Raw genomic sequence first — 18,829 nt, 5'->3', positions numbered from 1 at the left:
TCTCAGTGGACACATCATAGACTGGATCACTATGATGTCTGAGATTGAGGAAAGGCACGTTTACATGTGATTTCCAAACAAATGCTGGAGGAAGAAGCTGAAAAACTGTCTCTCATAAACCTAAGCTACTCGTCTGGTGTTGGAATAGCTGGAGGTGCTGGTGAACCTCTCATTTAAAGCCCAAACAGATTGCTGGGAAAACAACACCAGTCGTTTGAGTGCGCAGCTCCGAATGTGGTGAGTGTGGACTGAACGAGAGCCTTTCAGTGGGAAGTTATGCAACAGGCGTGTAGGAAGATGAGGTCAGTGAGGAGAGGCCAACACAAGCGCTTCATAGTCCAGAGCAGCAGATGGGACGGAGACCTCAGACCCTCGAATCAGCCCCAAAGGCCATAAATCTGTCAGAGACCAATCCACAAATAGGCCACTGATGGTCAGCGAGCATCTCGAAGGTCCAAACGTGAGTTCAGCTCCAATCCCGCAGGTCTCTTTTCCTCTTTGAGTCTGAACCGTCATCGGTGTGAGACCTAGCAGCAGCTGTAGCTAGTTAAGCGCTGGGGTTTACCACAAAAACACATTGCTGCTGATGAGAAGAACGCCAGCTGCTCTCTGAAGATCATTTATTTGGAGACTAGCAGCAATGAGGAATGCATCACGCAATAATAAGCGAGCAGGAGCATGCAAACATAATTACATCAATAGCGGTTCACAGCAATGTGGAATTGTATGCCAATCCACCCCAAACCACCTTTTCTAGCAGACTTGAGTGCAGTTCGCTGGTAAGGAACAGGCTGACCGTCCAATCACAGTGCTCCATTCCTCACCAGCTGCATTTATTTCCAGCTTCTTTGAGCTCTCAGTGTGTTTGTGTTGAAGGCTGAGGTTATTCACTCATCTCACTCCCACTGATGCTAGCAGGCGTTCGCTACACTGTAACGCTAACCAGGAGCATTCAGGTTTGTACTGCATATGACTCACCGTCAATGGGTAGGCGGTCAGTTTTCAGTACACTTAGGACAGGACTGATTTAGCCAACGCTCCACTGAAGAGACAATACAACAGCGCTGGTATGAACAGATCATCATCACTTCTGCGATGTGATTAATTCATTCATTTGCACAACGAGAGCAGGACAACATACACTTTGACCCATTGAACAAAGGCATATTTCACAAACGCTGGTTGTCATGTGAAGTGCCTTGAAGAATAAACTTACATTTTACGCATTTATTTGCATGTATTCATTTGACAGACACTTCTATCCAAAGCGACATACACTGCATTCAAGAAATCAAGGCATGACCTTGTCATTGCTAGCACCAAATCAGTAAATTCACAGAACGTCACAGAAATCAGTAAATTCTCAGCACATAGAAACTCTTTCACCTAGATATCACACTATTGAGACTGTGTCTGTTCCCCGAACTAGAAAATACAAAAAACGTAACAATTTAATTTATGTTCAACAAATAAAAAACAGATGTAATACGGATAAACAAATGATAAAGCTTGGCTTATTGCATATCAGGTGCCTTTCTACGAAAGCACTTTTTGTAAATGATATGATCACTGAAAATGAGTGTTTACTATTGTCACTTTGCATTATTGACACACTATATTCCTAATTAATGCTGTACAGTTGCTTTGACACAATCTGTATTGTTAGAAGCGCTATATAAATAAAGGTGACTTGACTTGACCAAATCTCTATGTGCATCATGTAATAATGTGTCTTTTGGAGCAACCTGCCTGTTGATTTAGTGCAGCAAGAAGGGTGTCCAAAACTACTAATTTGGGGCACTATGAATTCCGTTAAATTTTTTTTTCCAAATTCCACTATTATTTTTATTTTTCTGGATTCCGTTTTTTTTTTCTCTATTTTAATTTTTCTGGACTCTTTTTTAATGGTTAAATTACATTTTATTAATAAAAAAGCACGTCTAATTAATACAAATCATGAAACATAAATACAATTTAACAAATTTATTAAAAGTTTAATAAAAATTAAATTTTTAGAGCCCTATGCAATGTTTTATTTATTCTTATGTTCTGTTTTATTGTTGCCAAATTCTGTGTTTAAGCATCTGGTCACACTTTACTTTAAGGTCCAGTTTTCGCTATTAACAAACCATTAACTACGACTTTTGCCTCAATAAACTCCCAATTTGATGCGTATTAATAGTTAGTAAGGTAGTTGTTAAGTTTAGGTATTGGGCAGGATGAGGGATGTAGAATATGCTCATAGAAAATGTTCGTAGAATATGTGCTTTATAAGAACTAATAAATAGTCATGCTAATAAGCAACTAGCTAATAGTGAGAATTGGTCTCTATACTAAAGTGTTACCCTGCATGTTTAATTGTTTGAATGCATAAAAACAACTTTATTAAAATGTATTTTTACAATAGTCCTATGAATAGTTTTTTTTTTTTTTCCAGAAATTCTGTGTTGTGTATTTAAATTTTTTCTGGTTACTAAATGAAGGCATAAAACTAAATGAAATGAAAATTAAATAAAACTTTGTTTTTGTCAAACAAAAAGGGTTTACTATTAAAATGAAAACATTAAAGAAATATAGTGTCATTATTCTTTAAAAAATAAAGTTTTAATAATTCATTATGAGTAGTAGTAGTATTACGTACATTCTACTGCACAATAATAATATATTTCTGTCACAATTTCTTCAAGTTAAACTGAATTTTTATTTTGACGTGTTGTCTTTAAGTTTCTGTTTGTATTTGATATGATGCTAGTTTTACTCAAATGAAAGGCTAAAATGCTCATGAAGTGACTCTCAGAGCAGTTCTGGAGATGTTGTTCATATATTTAGTGAGACGACAGACGCTGAAATCACCGTGAGGGTCGTGCGCTTACAGTATGTGTGTAGTAAACGAAACCGCGCGTCTGCACCATTCATTCACACAGAGAAACGCAGAACATGCAGGATTCATATTTAAATAGACTTTTTGCAGCTTAATATTTACAAATACTAGTCCATATCGCGATTTATTCATCCAAAATTTGACCAATTCCGTGGCATTCCGTGTCATACAGCAAATTCCATTTTTATGATACCATGATTCCTTCTGTGTTTTCTGTATCATGGAAGCCCTGTCATTTTCAAAGTTCATTGAAAAGTAGTGGAAAGGTCCATGTTCACCTTACGTAAATGGCTCGGTCTTGCGCATACAGCATGTTTCTGATGCAGCGCAGCTTCACTTACTACACAACACAGCCGCACTGGGACGCAGTTTGAGGACAGCACAGAAAAAGAGTGGTCTAGTGTCAGAAGGTAAAGCTCGGCGTGTCACCTGATGGCCGTGGAGCGTGTACAGCAGTCGGCCCTCCAGCAGGTCCAGGATCTTCAGCGTGGAGTCACTGGAGGCCGTGATCAGGTAGTTTCCAGACGGATGGAAGGACAGGCTGTTCACCGTCGCACTGTGAACTGAGAGAGCACAACCATTACTCACTAGGGCTGTGCAATTAATCGAAATATGGTTTTGATTTTGATTTCTGCCTCCAACGATTATGAAAATACAGTAATCGAGATAAAATGATTATTGCGCCCCATTCCGGTACGGTTTCGCTCCTCCATAAAAGTCCAATTTCACGTGCAAATCAGTACAATCATGTAACGTGACTTGCAAAATGGGACGTGCTTGATTTATTCAAGTGTATTAGATTTATTCATGTTTAGAGAGCTTGTGCTGTTCCTCAGGAGGATTTCGGTGCATGCGCTCAGAGACGGAACACAACACAGACATGTAAAGTCATCTTTTAGCTCAAAGTGTGCACCTAAATACACGTCAAATACACGCAAAATTGTCAAAATGCGGCGCTTAGTGATTATTCATGTAAACCCTCGTCGGTTATGTAATAAATGAAAACACGTGTGTAACAGTAAATTGGATCAGTGCCGCTCTTAAAGTGACAGCGGGCTAATATTCCTGCTGCCGACTGTGTGCTTAAATATATTAATCAAACAAGAAAATCACTCAGTGCTCTTGACTGAAGGACTTTTGTAGCTTCAATAAGAAACAAAGAAAGTGTAATTCTTACAGTGAAGACTATGCTGTTTTATTTTACATCTGATTATTCATTTCTGTAGTAGGCCGTTAACTGAATACTTTAGACTTGCATTAAAAAAACCTTAAAGCATAGCTTGCTCCATTTGTATCTTTTTATTCTATTGTATTTGTACTTTACTTTTTTATTACTGACAGTTTAAGTATTTTCAATAATTTTGAAGACTTTTGTTTGTTTGCTTTACTAATATTAGTTACCCTAGTATTCTGCTGTGGTATTGAGAATTGTAAAATTTCACTGGTCTCTAAAATGTAGATGTCATAGCAACATTATTTACAGAAAATACATATTTGACATATATCTCTATCTTTAAATAAATCACTCATATGTGAGCCTGGAGCACAAAAGCAGTGTTAAGTCGCTGGGGTATATTTGTAGCAATAGCCAACAATACATTGTATGGGTCAAAATTATCCATTTTTCTTTTATGCCAAAAATCATTAGGATATTAAGTAAAGATCATGTTCCATGAAGATATTTTGTAAATGTCCTACCGTAAATATATCAAAACTTAATTTTTGATTAGTAATATGCATTGCTAAGAATTTCCTTTGAACAACTTTAAAGATGATTTTCTCAATATTTAGATTTTTTTGCACCCTCAGATTCCAGATTTACAAATAGTTGTATCTCAGCCAAATATTGTGCTATCCTAACAAACCATACATCAATGGAAATCTGATTTATTCAGCTTTCAGGTGATGCATAAATCTCAATTTCAAAAAATTGACCCTTATGACTGGTTTTGTGCTCCAGGGTCACATATAAAGTTTTGGTCATATGGCCCACTCATAATCGTGTTAAATAATCGTGATCACAATATTGAGCAAAATAATCGTGATTATGATTTTTGCCATAATCAAGCAGCCCTACGCCTCATCCCACCAGTCCAACAGTGTGAATCACAAATATAATCAAATATAAATGCATTAATAATATTACATCATGCGGCGTCTGCGTGATATTGCACAATCTGAGCTAAGCTTGCCTTGTCATGACCTCGACACAGTTACGGCGGTCTGCAGGGATCCTACGTCATTTCATTCCTGTTTTATGATTTTTTTTTCTGCTTGTTTTTGTATACTGACTGCCTCACACGACTTTGATTTAGAGGACAATGTTTTCCAAGCATTAATAAGCAGTGAAATAAACTTTTCAGTGACATTTTTTCTACATATTTTCTAAACTATAAATAATAATAAACCTAACCTTTTCAAGAATTTAATTCTTTAAATGTTTTCTTTTTTTACTATGATATTTCACTTTACGCTCCCTAAAAATGTCAATATGAATTTTCATTAAAACATGTTAATTACAGACGAGGTGTACTGATTGTACGTGTGACCTGTGTTGAAGTATTTTTGGATAAATGAAGAGATCTACACAATAGATCCTGTGATTGTGTGCTGGATATGAGTGAGAGCAACACGCCCCCAGCAGACTAATGCAGAGACTACAGCTCAATACTATTCAAGCTGTTAATTATGATCTACAGCTCCATACTGTATCAGCTGCTGCAGACTGTGAGAGTCAATGCACACAGTTTTGAGTCTGCTAGTATGAACACATTCAAAAACAAAACCCGTCTGCACTTGTGCTCATACATCATGCCTTATGATCATGTTGAATCATGACACGTGCATTACTTTTGTAAATGTACACACTGCATATTGTGCGAGTTGGCCTGCAGCGTTTGTGCTCCAGACGTGAATCATTCCTTTTATTATACACTATTATATGCAGAAGTATATTCATGTTTTAAAGCTACGCAACTTGAAAAGTGCTGCATAAAGCATGCGGTCACATATTAACTGCCACTTTCATGGCCTGAACCTCTTTAAAAAGTCTTCATCTACACAGTTATTAACAATGGTAACACTTAATAATAATATAATGCTTAACCGATCATTAGTTTGCGTAAAGGGTGGTTAGTTATGTTTAGCTAAATGCTTAAGACATAATCCAGTGACATTTACACAGAGATCTGATCTGATCCTCATCAGTCTGTCTGGAGTCACATGAAGAAACAGAACAAACTGAGACTCAATCCAGAAGAACTGTGTCTCCGAGACGCTTCAAGAAACCTCCTGCAAACTCCTGAGAAACTCTGCTCAAGTGCACCGAGAGCAAAAGCTGCTTTAAACACAAAGATGCTCACACCAAATTTCATTCAATTAATAGAAGTTAACGGATCAAGAAAATCTGTTTTTTTACAGCATTTTTACACAAGTGCCTAAAACTTTTAACAGCACTGTAGCTTTGCATGAGGCTTCTTGAAGTGTCTCGGAGACGCAGTTCTTCTGGATTGAGTCTCAGTTTGTTCTGTTTCTTCATGTGACTCCAGACAGACTGATGATGATCAGATCACATCTCTGTGTGCAGCACAAAAATCTCACTGCATTATTACAATTAATGGCCAAATGAATGTTTGTAAAAGTAAACTGATATTTCCTACTGACACACTACAGCAAAAGATAGAAATAGCGGACTTAAAACCATTTTTAGCTGCATGGTGAGAATACTAGTGCTCTAATCATCTCGGCCCCCGCTGCTGCGGATCTGTGTTGTGCAGTGACCCTCACCTGGGTAGTGCTGCAGGAGTTTGTGTGTGCGAATGTCCCACACCTTCACGGTGTTGTCGGTGCTGGCCGCTGCGATACAGGTGCCGCTGGGGTGGAAGTCAGCGTGATGCACGTATCTGAAACAAGAGCGCAGACGCTGCTGTGACTGTGCTCCAGCGCCGGCGCTGTACAGCGGTACCCTCCACTCACCCGCCGTGCTCGCAGAACGAATGAATGCACTCCCTGCTGTTCTTGTCCCACAGCTTCACTGTCTTATCATCGCTGGCAGACACAATCAGACGCCCATCTGGTGAAAACCTACAGGATTTACGGGGAACTCGTTACAAACAGGTGCTGCTGGTTAAACACATCAAGCTCATCATGTTATTTTCTTCTCTATTCACTCTCATTTGACTGTCCTTCAAGGTCTTTTGAAAGGTATAACAGAGAAGAACAACTACTCAAATTGACCTATCGGTAAGCCCCGCCCCCTCAGTTACTGTTGCTCACTGTCTTACAATGAGAGCGGTCAGTGTGAAAACCTTGTGCCTGTATCTTTTTGAAAGATTTTGGACACAGAAGGACCACCATTCAAAGTGGGACTTAAATATGCCATGGAGGGATATTTAAAAGATTTTAAAATAAATATTGTGGGTATTAATTTGGATCACGATTGCAGATGAAAAAACCCCGGATCAACACTGTTCATGTATCGCAGGTATGTTTATATTAATTTACATTTAACCAGTTTAATCTAGAGAGGCACTGAAATGTAGACCTTCGTTCATGTGTTTTTGCCCTACACTGTACAAGGCGCGAGAACAGTCCACTATTTAGGTTTGTATGGACTCACTAACTTTAACGTTAGCTGGTTTTAGCCAGAGATACCTTGCTGAAGCACAAGATGAAAATTGTAACTTAATGAGAGTATGGCAACCAGAAAACAAACGTTTTTGTCTTCATTGGGATTGGGGGTGAATGCTTTGGGATATTTTTCCTGTTTTGTTTGGGTTTAAGAAATAGAATAAAATAAATTCCATTGCCCATCCTCTCAGGATAGCTGGAATCAGTGTTACAAGTACCCCAAGCACATCGATTTTCCATTTTTGAAGCATAAACCCCATAAAAACGATGTGAGCTTCGGATCTTCCAATGTTTCTCTATGGCGCTGAAACCTACAGATGTCCGAGTTCCGCTCCCTGTGCAACTGATACTCAACTGCCATTGGCTAGTCAGCATCCGAGGGGAGGGGCTTACCGATAGGTCAATTGTTTGTCCACGTTTACTTAAAATACAAAAGCAAACAATAAACCACAAAGTGTTGTGAAATCCAGTGATATCGTGGCGTGTTGATCTGTGCAGTAACGCACCTGACACAGCGCACCCAGTTGATGTGCTGGTTGAGGGAGAAGAGGAACTTCTGCCGGTGAACGGCCCAGACTTTGATGCTTTTGTCATCAGAAGAGGTGAGGAGCGTCTGTCCGTCACTGGAGAAGCTCACGCTGCGCACGGTTCCCGTATGCGCTCGAAACACCGTCGATTCCCCTTTCCTGACATCCACAGAACATCTCACTCTACTTCCATGCATATTCCATTAATACACATACATATGCGTCTTAGTTTTCTATCTGCAACAAAGCTTTCATCGGTTTCTTAATGTCATGTGCTTATAAATAACATCACACAAATATTATTCAAACATCTAGACTAGAGTAAGACTTTTTGTATTAATACTTTTTTGCATCATGCATTAAAAACGATAAAAAAAGTGCCAGTAAAGACATTTATATAAAGATTTCCATTTCAAATAAATGATGTTCTTTTGAAATTTCTATTCATCTGTGAATCCTGAAAAATAAAATGCATCAGTTTCCACAAAAATATCGGGCGGCACAACTGTTTTCAACATTGATCAGTGTTGGGGAAAGTTACTTTTAAAAGTAATGCATTACAATAAAGTAATGTGTTACTTTACTAGTTACTTGAAAAAAGTAATCTGATTACGTAACTCACGTTACTTGTAATGCGTTACCCCCAACACTGACATTGGTAATAATCAGAAATGTTTGTTGAGCAGCAAATCAGCATATAAGAATGATTTCTGAAGATCATGTGACACTGAAGACTGGAGTAATGATGCTGAAAATACAGCTTTTTAAAACATTTTTTACAATATTTCTGCTCAAATATATGCAGCCTTTCTGAGCAGAAGAGACTTCTTTCAAAAACATTAACACACATTACTGACCTGGTAGTGTATATACTGTAGACCAGTGTTTCCCAACCTTTTTTTTGTCGCGGCACCCTTTGGAAATTTTAACAAACTTGTGGCACCCTACAAAATTAATTTTGTCACAATATTTGAATTTCTAACTTCGATATGATCATTTGAAAAGTATAGATATTCGGTACAACAGGGAAGAACTGCAGAATATAATGTCATACAGATATTTTTAATATTATAAAAAAAAATTTGTCCATCAATGGTGGCAATCAGTAGGCTAATTTCTAATGAAAAGACCAATTTATATGACAGATTTTAATGTAGGATCTTATTCATATGTAAACATTGTGAGATAGCTAGTTATAATGGTAATTAAACAAAGTTTTGATTTTACAGCTGGGTAATTTTGTTGCAGTAGCACGAGATAGCTTGATTTCAAACTTTGAATTGAATAAAAAATGACAAGTAACCAGTCAAAATAAGAACAAATAAAGAAATTACTAATGATAGCACAAATAAAAAAAAATCACGATAGGCCTACAAATGAAATAAATTGCTTTTTAGTTTTTCAGGTAGGTCTAACAGTAGGGTTAAGATATTTAACATTTTATTTTATTTTTTTTACCAAATTATCCAAATAATGTTTAGTCCTAGAAAGCTATTAGGCTATTATCAGAACACGTGAGCATAACACGCGCAGTAGGGCTATTGCAGACAGAAACAATACTGTACTACATAGATGTTTCCTGTCAGCTCGATTTTTGAGTGGACTTTGCTGTTCCGATTCGCATGAACGGTATACGAGTGGAGCGACTGAGCGGAGCGGACACGCATAGAGCGGGATAATACGCAGAGTGTCACACCACGTGAAAGTGAAACCTGAGCGGTGCACTCATTTTCGGCAGCCGGAATTTCGGCGCATCTCTAATTATTGGCGACATCAGAAATGAATATTATATAATAGATGCTTTTTTGAATATTTTAGCAATTTAAAAATATTAAAAAATGATTTTTTACACGGCACCCCTGCTCTCGACAGACGGCACCCCGGTTGGGAAACACTGCTGTAGACAACAGAAAGAACTCTAAGTAACTAATGAAATGTAATAGGGCTGGGCGATAAATCGATAACGATAATTATTGCGATATAATAGAAACAGATAGAAATACTATTACATAATGAAATAGATAACGGTTCATTTTGTAAGGTCTTTATACACCTCTGAAAACATAGTTATGTATATTATATTGCATTTCTGTCCATAGATCCTCCTAAATATTACACACTGCACCTTCAAAACCAATTGAAACAGCGCTGACAAGCAGCAGAAACACCGTGTGCAACGATACAGTCAGAAGACCTTCAGTCTACTAATCACCATCATTTACCATGGATTTACTGTAGTAGCACTAACTGCACCATGGTATTGAGACAGAAATGTGGGATATTCATGCTGAATTTCATTATAATATTAATGTATGCATGTATTAAAGGAGTAATGAATATAATTACAATGTTTTTGTGATTAAGCCACAGCATTTGTGAATTTACACTAAATGTTTTTAAGACTACTGTTTTTCATACAAACCTAAACCTAAACACCATATGTGACCCTGGAGCACAAAAGCAGTCTTAAGTCGCTGGGGTATATTTGTAGCAATAGCCAACAATACATTGTATGGGTCAAAATTATAAATTTTTCTTTTATGCCAAAAATCATTAGGATACTAAGTAAAGATCATGTTCCATGAAGATATTTTGTACATTTCCTACCGTAAATATATCAAAACTTAATTTTTGATTAGTAATATGCATTGCTAAGAACTTCATTTGGACAACTTTAAAGATGATTTTCTCAATATTTAGATTTTTTTGCACCCTCAGATTCCAGATTTTCAAATAGCTGTATCTCGAGCAAATACTGTCTGTATAATATATAATGTATAAATCTTATTATGCTTATGACTGGTTTTGTGGTCCAGGGTCACATATAGTTATATTTTTACCATGGTATCAAGGTGTACTATATGTGTGGTTTTAACTGTGTTTATTATGATCTAAATGTATGCTACTACTGAAGAAATAAAAAAAGTTAATAAATTTTTTTTTTTTTTTTAACTCAAACAGTCAGAATAATTACATTTCGCCATATTAAAATGAGGTTGCTACAATTTTTACAGATGTTACTGATTTTTATAATGAACAAAAATGTGCATCTGCATCCTAACTCAAGCTATTACTATCTGATTACGATCAAGTGTGCATTACTTAGAGACAAAACGTAATATTATTAATATTATCAAGCAACACAAACCTGTTTCTTGATTTGAAACATTATCACTCATTAGAACACGCAGAAACTAAGAAGTTAATTTTTCTATTAAGATATTTATTTTGTTAAGAAAAAAATGACAGGAAAAGTGTAAAGAATTCAAAACGTGAAGTGTTTGTCGTGTTCTGACCACAATAATTTTTCAAATTTTTTCTTATGCTCTAAACAATGTAATGACATGACAAAATACTAAATTCACAAAACTGTTTTTTCCTGGTAGTCAGGAGGTTAATGCTCTGGTTTCTTTAACTTTCTCTTTGAAGCAAAAATCTGGCTTTAAACTTGAAATAAATAAAGATTAGACGTTTATCGTGATAACTATCGATATCGACTGATACGAAAAAAATGATCTTTTTTTTTGGCCATATCGCCCAGCCCCATGTAAGTAAATGACATTGCTCGTGTGTCTCAGATTTGACAGCTGTAGTGTTTAAATGAGATGAAGCATTTACACTGAACCTCTGGGAAACAGCCTCTATTTCTCAAGTCTCTGTGACGTGTAAAGGAGGGTCGGACAGACAAGCGCAGTGTCTCAATGCCATCGTGACGAGACACGCTCAGGCTTTCAGACAACATGATTAGCAGCTTGTGAAGCAGTTATTTCTGTGACAACACCCACATCCAGCATCTCGCCGGCTGAGAGACAAGGCTTATGGGAGCATTAGTCACGGGCAGAACAGGTTTGCTTTCTTAGCTTGAGTATGAAGAGCATACAAGGCTCTACAGAAACGCTTGTGGGAACGGCGTGAAAGCAGAACATGAGTGTGTTTGAGCCACACACTCACATGAAGCATCTACAGTATTCAGAGTGACTGTCAGTTCATGGGCTTTTGCTGCCATCTAGTGCACCATTCCCTGATGAGTCCAACACGGTGTTAGTTTCCACCGTTTGACCATCCAGAGGACGACAGACCACCGTCAGGAAGCTTGTTTGAAAACACTTCAGCTTCAAATAACTGACTGATTAGCAGTCTCTTTGTCACCAACTAACATACTGCATCATGGGTAGGATGTGATAAACGTGTTTGGGTCATTCTGTGTCACATCAACTTGGCTAAAATACAACAAATATAAATCACGAAAACACGAAAGCCAAAATTAATGAATATATACTGAGTAATATAAGCTGTATGAAAAGTGACCCACATTGGTTTTTCAAACATTAAAAATGGGTACAATTCAACTATTTGGACATGGAGCCAAACTGAGAATATGGGAATGAACCAAACAGGGCTTTAAAATAACGAAACCAACAGGAAGGTTTACTAAGAACCAAAATCTAAAAGCATATTGAAGTACGTTTAATACTAATTGAGTTACAGGCAAACATCGGAAAAATAACATTTATAGTTCTGAGACAGGTGTGTTCAATGCAATTGTTTTTGATACTTTTGTCTTCAGATATTGCTTACGGTTTTTGACCCGTGAAAATTTGTACAACTGAACCATTTGGACATATTGAGATCTCAATATATCAGGAAATGAACCATAGAGGGCCTAAAAATGGTGATACAAAATGAAAAGCTTGTTAAGAACTAAAATGCAATAGGATATTAAGATACATTTAATACTTCTTGAGTAAACTTTGGGAAGAAATGCTTGAAAAGTGCTTTTCCCCATTTCTGAATGGTCACCATTGGCACATAATGCAACAAAGATTGCTAAAGTCAACAGATCTACTAATCTCTCTGTAAAATAACATAACGATGCTGCAATCTTTCTGAAGTCATTTTTACCCTCCTGTAATCTGGCTCTGAATCTCAGGTGAAAATTGTCGTTTTGACGGCCCTCTGCAAGATAGTGGATTACTCAGTACACATGCATCCATGACATTTAACATTTTGGCATATCTGTGCATTTCTTTCAACACAAACAGAAATGATAAAAGACTTAGACTTGGACCCATGGTTGAGTTGATACAGAATGACACAATTTGATTTCGGATCATTTTAACAATAGAGACTGGGTGCATTTAGGCCACGCCCACACCGGGGGGGAACATTCCCAACGCTCTCCATTGACTTTGTGTTGCGGGAAGCTGCTCATTTCTGACTTATAACAAAAAAACAGAACAATGTCTAAAAGCTGCTGTGTGACAAGGTGTACAGCAAACAAGGATTTGAAAGTTGGACTGTGACTTACACACTGGGCACCCAGAGCCGGACCGTCTTGTCTCTGGACGCGGAGGCCACGAGATGACCGGAGGGAGAGAACTGGACACTTGTCACCGCGTCCTTGTGCCCCTCAAACCTGTAGGCCCTCATCTGAGGCCTGGTGTTCCAGATCATGACACACGCATCCACAGAGCCGCTGGCTGAAACACACACACACACAGACAGACACAGACACACACACAGACAGATACAGACAGACACAGACACACACACACTCTCACACACACACAGACAGACACACACACACACAGACAGACACACACACACACAGACACACACAGACAGACACACACACAGACACACAAACAGAGAGAGATGAAGAGCAGGCAAACACTGCCAACACCTGCCATCTTACACAGATACTTCAAGTCTTAGCTTTGATATATTGGGTTTAACGTTAATGTGTAAGACAGTAACATTTCATCACTGTAAGCTCATTTGTTGGAGAGAAAGACCTAACGTTACCTATTTGCTTCATGTTAGAGCTGAAGTCCAGGCTGGTGATGGCGTCTCTGTGACCCTTAAAATGCCTCTCAAGGGTCGGATCATCCTGAATCAAAGACAAACACAAGTCACACCGAGATATCAATCATATTAATGATAGTTTAAGACGCACTCACCATGACAGAGCTCATGTTCAGACTGATCTAAAGCAATGAAGAAAACAATCACAGAGAGGACTGTAAGTCAGTCGGTCCATTCATTCACAGTCTGTGCTTTGTTTACATGCTAGCTTCACTCTCCAGCTGTCAGCGCGCTCAATCTCAAGCTCAGAAATGATAGAAATCCCACAAAACAACTTCAGACGAACATACAGCTGAAGTCTCGCTTTGAAGATAAAAGTCGTCAGATTAACAGCGTGTTTGACGAAGCTAACCGGTTGCTAAGGGCTGACGGTTGGTTGCTATCAGCTTTCGTTTTACCCGCCGTAGTTGGCGCGTGCGCGTACGTCGCTCGAGGCCCCGCCCACAAACGTCACGCGGCGTCTTAAAGGAGACGCGCCCTCTCAGAGAGTCAAATCTGCAAGTCATGATGAACGGTCCACTTACAGAAGCGATAGTCATCACATTATAAGAGCAAGTCCAAACAGAGCAAGCGATGAACACAGGGTGGCGGTAAAGAGCTATGATGCTTTTTGCCATACTGCCAATATATGTAATAAAATATAAATACAAATATTATTATAAGAAAAAATAAAATCTACTTCTGTTATTTAATGTAATTAATAATAATGTTATATATTTAAAAAAAATTTATTTGGCTAATTAGTCATTTATTTTTAATGAGTTATCTTTTTAACCCCTTAAGTGTCCCCCCCCCCCCCACACACACACTTTAGAATACAGGCATAAGGTTGGACTCTTTCTTAAGAAGAATCATTTCAAAATATGAGAGTACGAAAAAGTTATAGACATTTAAATTTACTGTAAAGAAAATGCACTGTACCAATTTTTCTATTATTTTATATATAATAAATATTTTACTAAATATTTTTGAATCCAAAATTGCTATAAAATTAAAGCCTTATGTCTACATAAATTATGTTCCACATTTGAAGTTGATATAAAAAAAAAATGTAGGTTACCGTGAGATTGTATTGAGGGCGTTATACCACAAACAGCCACCAGGTGGCATTCAAACTCCATTAGAATCTTTTTATGCATTTTTTTTTTCTGTCACAAATGTCTAAATTTCTCTGTCAATATTACTTCTATCACAAAATATCCACCGAATATGGAATCCTGAGACTCAGACGGTATGTATTTTGTCAAGATTATAAAAAGTTTTAATTCTAAAAGAACTAATACATTTAATAATATGACACTTGACACCGCCCACTAAGGTGGAGGAGACAGCTAAACGATATTAAAGTCCCATTTCCATTTAAGCTTTCAAATTATATATCATTTATGATGATTGCTAAAATATGTTATAGAGGAAAAAAAGACAAGGACAAAAGAGTGCCAAGCGATGACACTTATGGGGTTAATACTATTTTATACATTATACTGTACGTCGACCTCTGACCTCTGCTAGCCAGTTCTGCTAACCTCTGTACAGACATCAGGACTCTTGTGTCTTTACCTGCTCAGTCATCATGAATAAACACTTCATCTGCACTGTCTGTGTGTTTATGTGCTGAGCTGCGGCTTGTTTCTTTATCAGTGATAGCTCTCAAATCAGTGTGATGTAAGACTTTATAATACAGCTATTTATTCTACTGACTGTCGTACTTTATATTAATTCGACATGGTTAGCATAATAACCATCATTGTTTAAGCATATTTGTATTCCTGACTCATTCCTTGTGGTTTTAATAACACAACCGCTAGGTGGCAGGAGTGACCTTTTTACCAAATCTGAATGTAGGTCGCTGTGAGTGTATAGTGTGCACAATACATAATCTCATCCAAAGTATACACAGCTAGTCTCCATCTCCAGTACATGTGTGTCAGCATTACTCCTTTAAATATTCAGTTTTAGTGAAGGAATATGAATATGCATGAATCAAACAGGAAATGAAATCCTGACGATCTACCAGAACTGCTCAAGATGAGTGTTTCCTTGTTCACAGAAAAATAAAGCCAGATCAAATAAGGAAATGCATGGACAATTACCTGTGCTGTTTTTCTTTTCTGTTTCTTTTTTGGTGTTAATAAATGACTCACGATTAATAAATGGCTTTTCCATCTTTCATGAGAACGCCGAGTCATTTTATTGTCATTTATGAGAAGGGAGTTTCTAGTGATTGATTTTGGGCTGTAACTCATGTTCCTGTTACCGACAGCGAGATTCAATGAGGAAACATCGGTGTGTTTTATTTTGTTTTTATGACAATTGCTCTTTCTGTCTGAACACTAAACTCTCAACATGACTGTAGGTTCATATGGGCTTCGACTCCTTCTGGCCTTGAACTCTCTAAGAAAAGGGCATTTTGACAGGGTTAATATTACACCTGTTTAACTTTTCACCTGTTTGGCATTTCATGCTGTTTAGTTGATTGATATCTCAGCAATAAACCTCATAAGGGGAAAGGTTAGACATTGCCTTAAGAAGATTCGAGAAATGACATCCCTGTTGAAAAAAACAGCATATGCTGGTTAGGAATGTTTTGACGTTGGGATGCTGGTTTAAGCTGGTCCTTTGCTGGTTTATGTTGGTCATGTGCTGGTTTAAGCTGGTCCTTTTGCTGGTTTATGCTGGTCCTTTGCCAGCACATGACCAGCATAAACCAGCAAAGGACCAGCTTAAACCAGCAAAAGGTCCAGCATAAACCAGCAAAGGACCAGCTTAAACCAGCAAAAGGTCCAGCATAAACCAGCAAAGGACCAGCTTAAACCAGCAAAAGGTCCAGCATAAACCAGCAAAGGACCAGCTTAAACCAGCAAAAGGTCCAGCATAAACCAGCAAAGGACCAGCTTAAACCAGCAAAAGGTCCAGCATAAACCAGCAAAGGACCAGCTTAAACCAGCAAAAGGTCCAGCATAAACCAGCAAAGGACCAGCTTAAACCAGCAAAAGGTCCAGCATAAACCAGCAAAGGACCAGCTTAAACCAGCAAAAGGTCCAGCATAAACCAGCAAAGGACCAGCTTAAACCAGCAAAAGGTCCAGCATAAACCAGCAAAGGACCAGCTTAAACCAGCAAAAGGTCCAGCATAAACCAGCAAAGGACCAGCTTAAACCAGCAAAAGGTCCAGCATAAACCAGCAAAGGACCAGCTTAAACCAGCAAAAGGTCCAGCATAAACCAGCAAAGGACCAGCTTAAACCAGCAAAAGGTCCAGCATAAACCAGCAAAGGACCAGCTTAAACCAGCAAAAGGTCCAGCATAAACCAGCAAAGGACCAGCTTAAACCAGCAAAAGGTCCAGCATAAACCAGCAAAGGACCAGCTTAAACCAGCAAAAGGTCCAGCATAAACCAGCAAAGGACCAGCTTAAACCAGCAAAAGGTCCAGCATAAACCAGCAAAGGACCAGCTTAAACCAGCAAAAGGTCCAGCATAAACCAGCAAAGGACCAGCTTAAACCAGCAAAAGGTCCAGCATAAACCAGCAAAGGACCAGCTTAAACCAGCAAAAGGTCCAGCATAAACCAGCAAAGGACCAGCTTAAACCAGCAAAAGGTCCAGCATAAACCAGCAAAGGACCAGCTTAAACCAGCAAAAGGTCCAGCATAAACCAGCAAAGGACCAGCTTAAACCAGCAAAAGGTCCAGCATAAACCAGCAAAGGACCAGCTTAAACCAGCAAAAGGTCCAGCATAAACCAGCAAAGGACCAGCTTAAACCAGCAAAAGGTCCAGCATAAACCAGCAAAGGACCAGCTTAAACCAGCAAAAGGTCCAGCATAAACCAGCAAAGGACCAGCTTAAACCAGCAAAAGGTCCAGCATAAACCAGCAAAGGACCAGCTTAAACCAGCAAAAGGTCCAGCATAAACCAGCAAAGGACCAGCTTAAACCAGCATCCCAGCGTCAAAACATACCTAACCAGCATATGCTGTTTTTTTTAACAGGGATGTATTTGATCTTTATTGTATTATTTATATAATCTTAGAAACCCTATGCTTTTCTTCCCTTTAACAGATGCAATATACACCCAGCAGCTAAACACACTGTAGAAATGATGAAAACCCTTACAAGGAGCTTGTAATGTCCTTATGAGCTTCCCACTAACAGGTATGGGGTAAGTTGTCACACAGGGAGCACGCCATTAAATGCCCTATCACAGCATTTACAAGAAAATGTAATGGTAAAACGATCATTAATGAAACAAAAATTCATGAAACAGTAACACACAGAAGAATCAAAGCACTGCAGCATGTAACACACACGTCACTCAGACCGGATGAGTCTTCTAAACAGAGAACGGCTTCCGCTCTGGATCGTCTCGCTCTCGTTAGCGTGACAGGAGCTCCGTTATCTCTGTCCATTGTTTCACATCTTCTCCTGCATCAGTGCCAAAATCTCCTCCACCCCAGAATGAGAAAGTCAGGTCAAAGTCAATGGTACACATACCTAAGCAAACATCACTAATTAGTGAATCGTGCATGTTTAATGGCATTGGACTTTTGCGTCAAAATAAAGCAGTGTGTGGAAATGAGCTGCTGCTGAAGGTCGGATGAGGACATAATGAAGTGTTAAACTACAAATAATTCACTAAACATGCCGGTCAAAATCTGATCACGCTTTAACATCTCTCATAATCCAGCTAAATCAACTGATGATGATGATGGGATTCACGGTGTGTAGTCTGGTCACTTCAACTCCTTTCTTTACTTCATGAGAACATGCTTGCTTTGTTGGTTAATGCCATTCCAGCTTCCTTTGCTATTTTCATAGTGACTAACAAGTATTTTAGCCGACAGGCCAAGAAAATATGATCATATTACCCCAATTTTACAGTCTCTGCACTGGCTAGTCCGCATTTATTTGATCCAAAGTACAGCAAAAACA

At 38.3% G+C, this 18,829-nt stretch overlaps 1 protein-coding gene across 1 annotated transcript; it reads right to left on the bottom strand.

Moving 5' to 3' along the window:
* Positions 1-3,214: 3,214 nt before the first annotated feature.
* On the bottom strand, positions 3,215-14,317 carry poc1a (POC1 centriolar protein A). Its single transcript, XM_016562449.1, has 7 exons — positions 13,998-14,317; positions 13,843-13,927; positions 13,346-13,517; positions 8,017-8,196; positions 6,857-6,964; positions 6,668-6,783; positions 3,215-3,444 (listed from the first exon to the last, which is right to left on the bottom strand). The coding sequence occupies exons 1-7, from the start codon at positions 14,010-14,012 to the stop codon at positions 3,215-3,217; spliced, it is 906 nt and encodes a 301-aa protein (XP_016417935.1). The 5' UTR covers positions 14,013-14,317.
* Positions 14,318-18,829: the final 4,512 nt, after the last annotated feature.

This window comes from Sinocyclocheilus rhinocerous, unplaced genomic scaffold, assembly GCF_001515625.1.
Source record: "Sinocyclocheilus rhinocerous isolate Xijiao unplaced genomic scaffold, SAMN03320098_v1.1 scaffold1702, whole genome shotgun sequence".
NCBI lineage: Eukaryota > Metazoa > Chordata > Actinopteri > Cypriniformes > Cyprinidae > Sinocyclocheilus > Sinocyclocheilus rhinocerous.
The sequence above is the reverse complement of the archived record's forward strand: the minus strand, read 5'-3'. Positions and strand labels throughout refer to the sequence as shown.

Excerpts from the sequence above, each read along its gene's own strand:
- poc1a (XM_016562449.1), bottom strand. Across the intron at positions 8,197-13,345 it reads CGGCTCTGGGTGCCCAGTGT|GAAAGGGGAATCGACGGTGT; the intron begins GTAAGTCACAGT and ends TGTGGATGTCAG. Across the intron at positions 6,784-6,856 it reads TCGTTCTGCGAGCACGGCGG|ATACGTGCATCACGCTGACT; the intron begins GTGAGTGGAGGG and ends CTCTTGTTTCAG.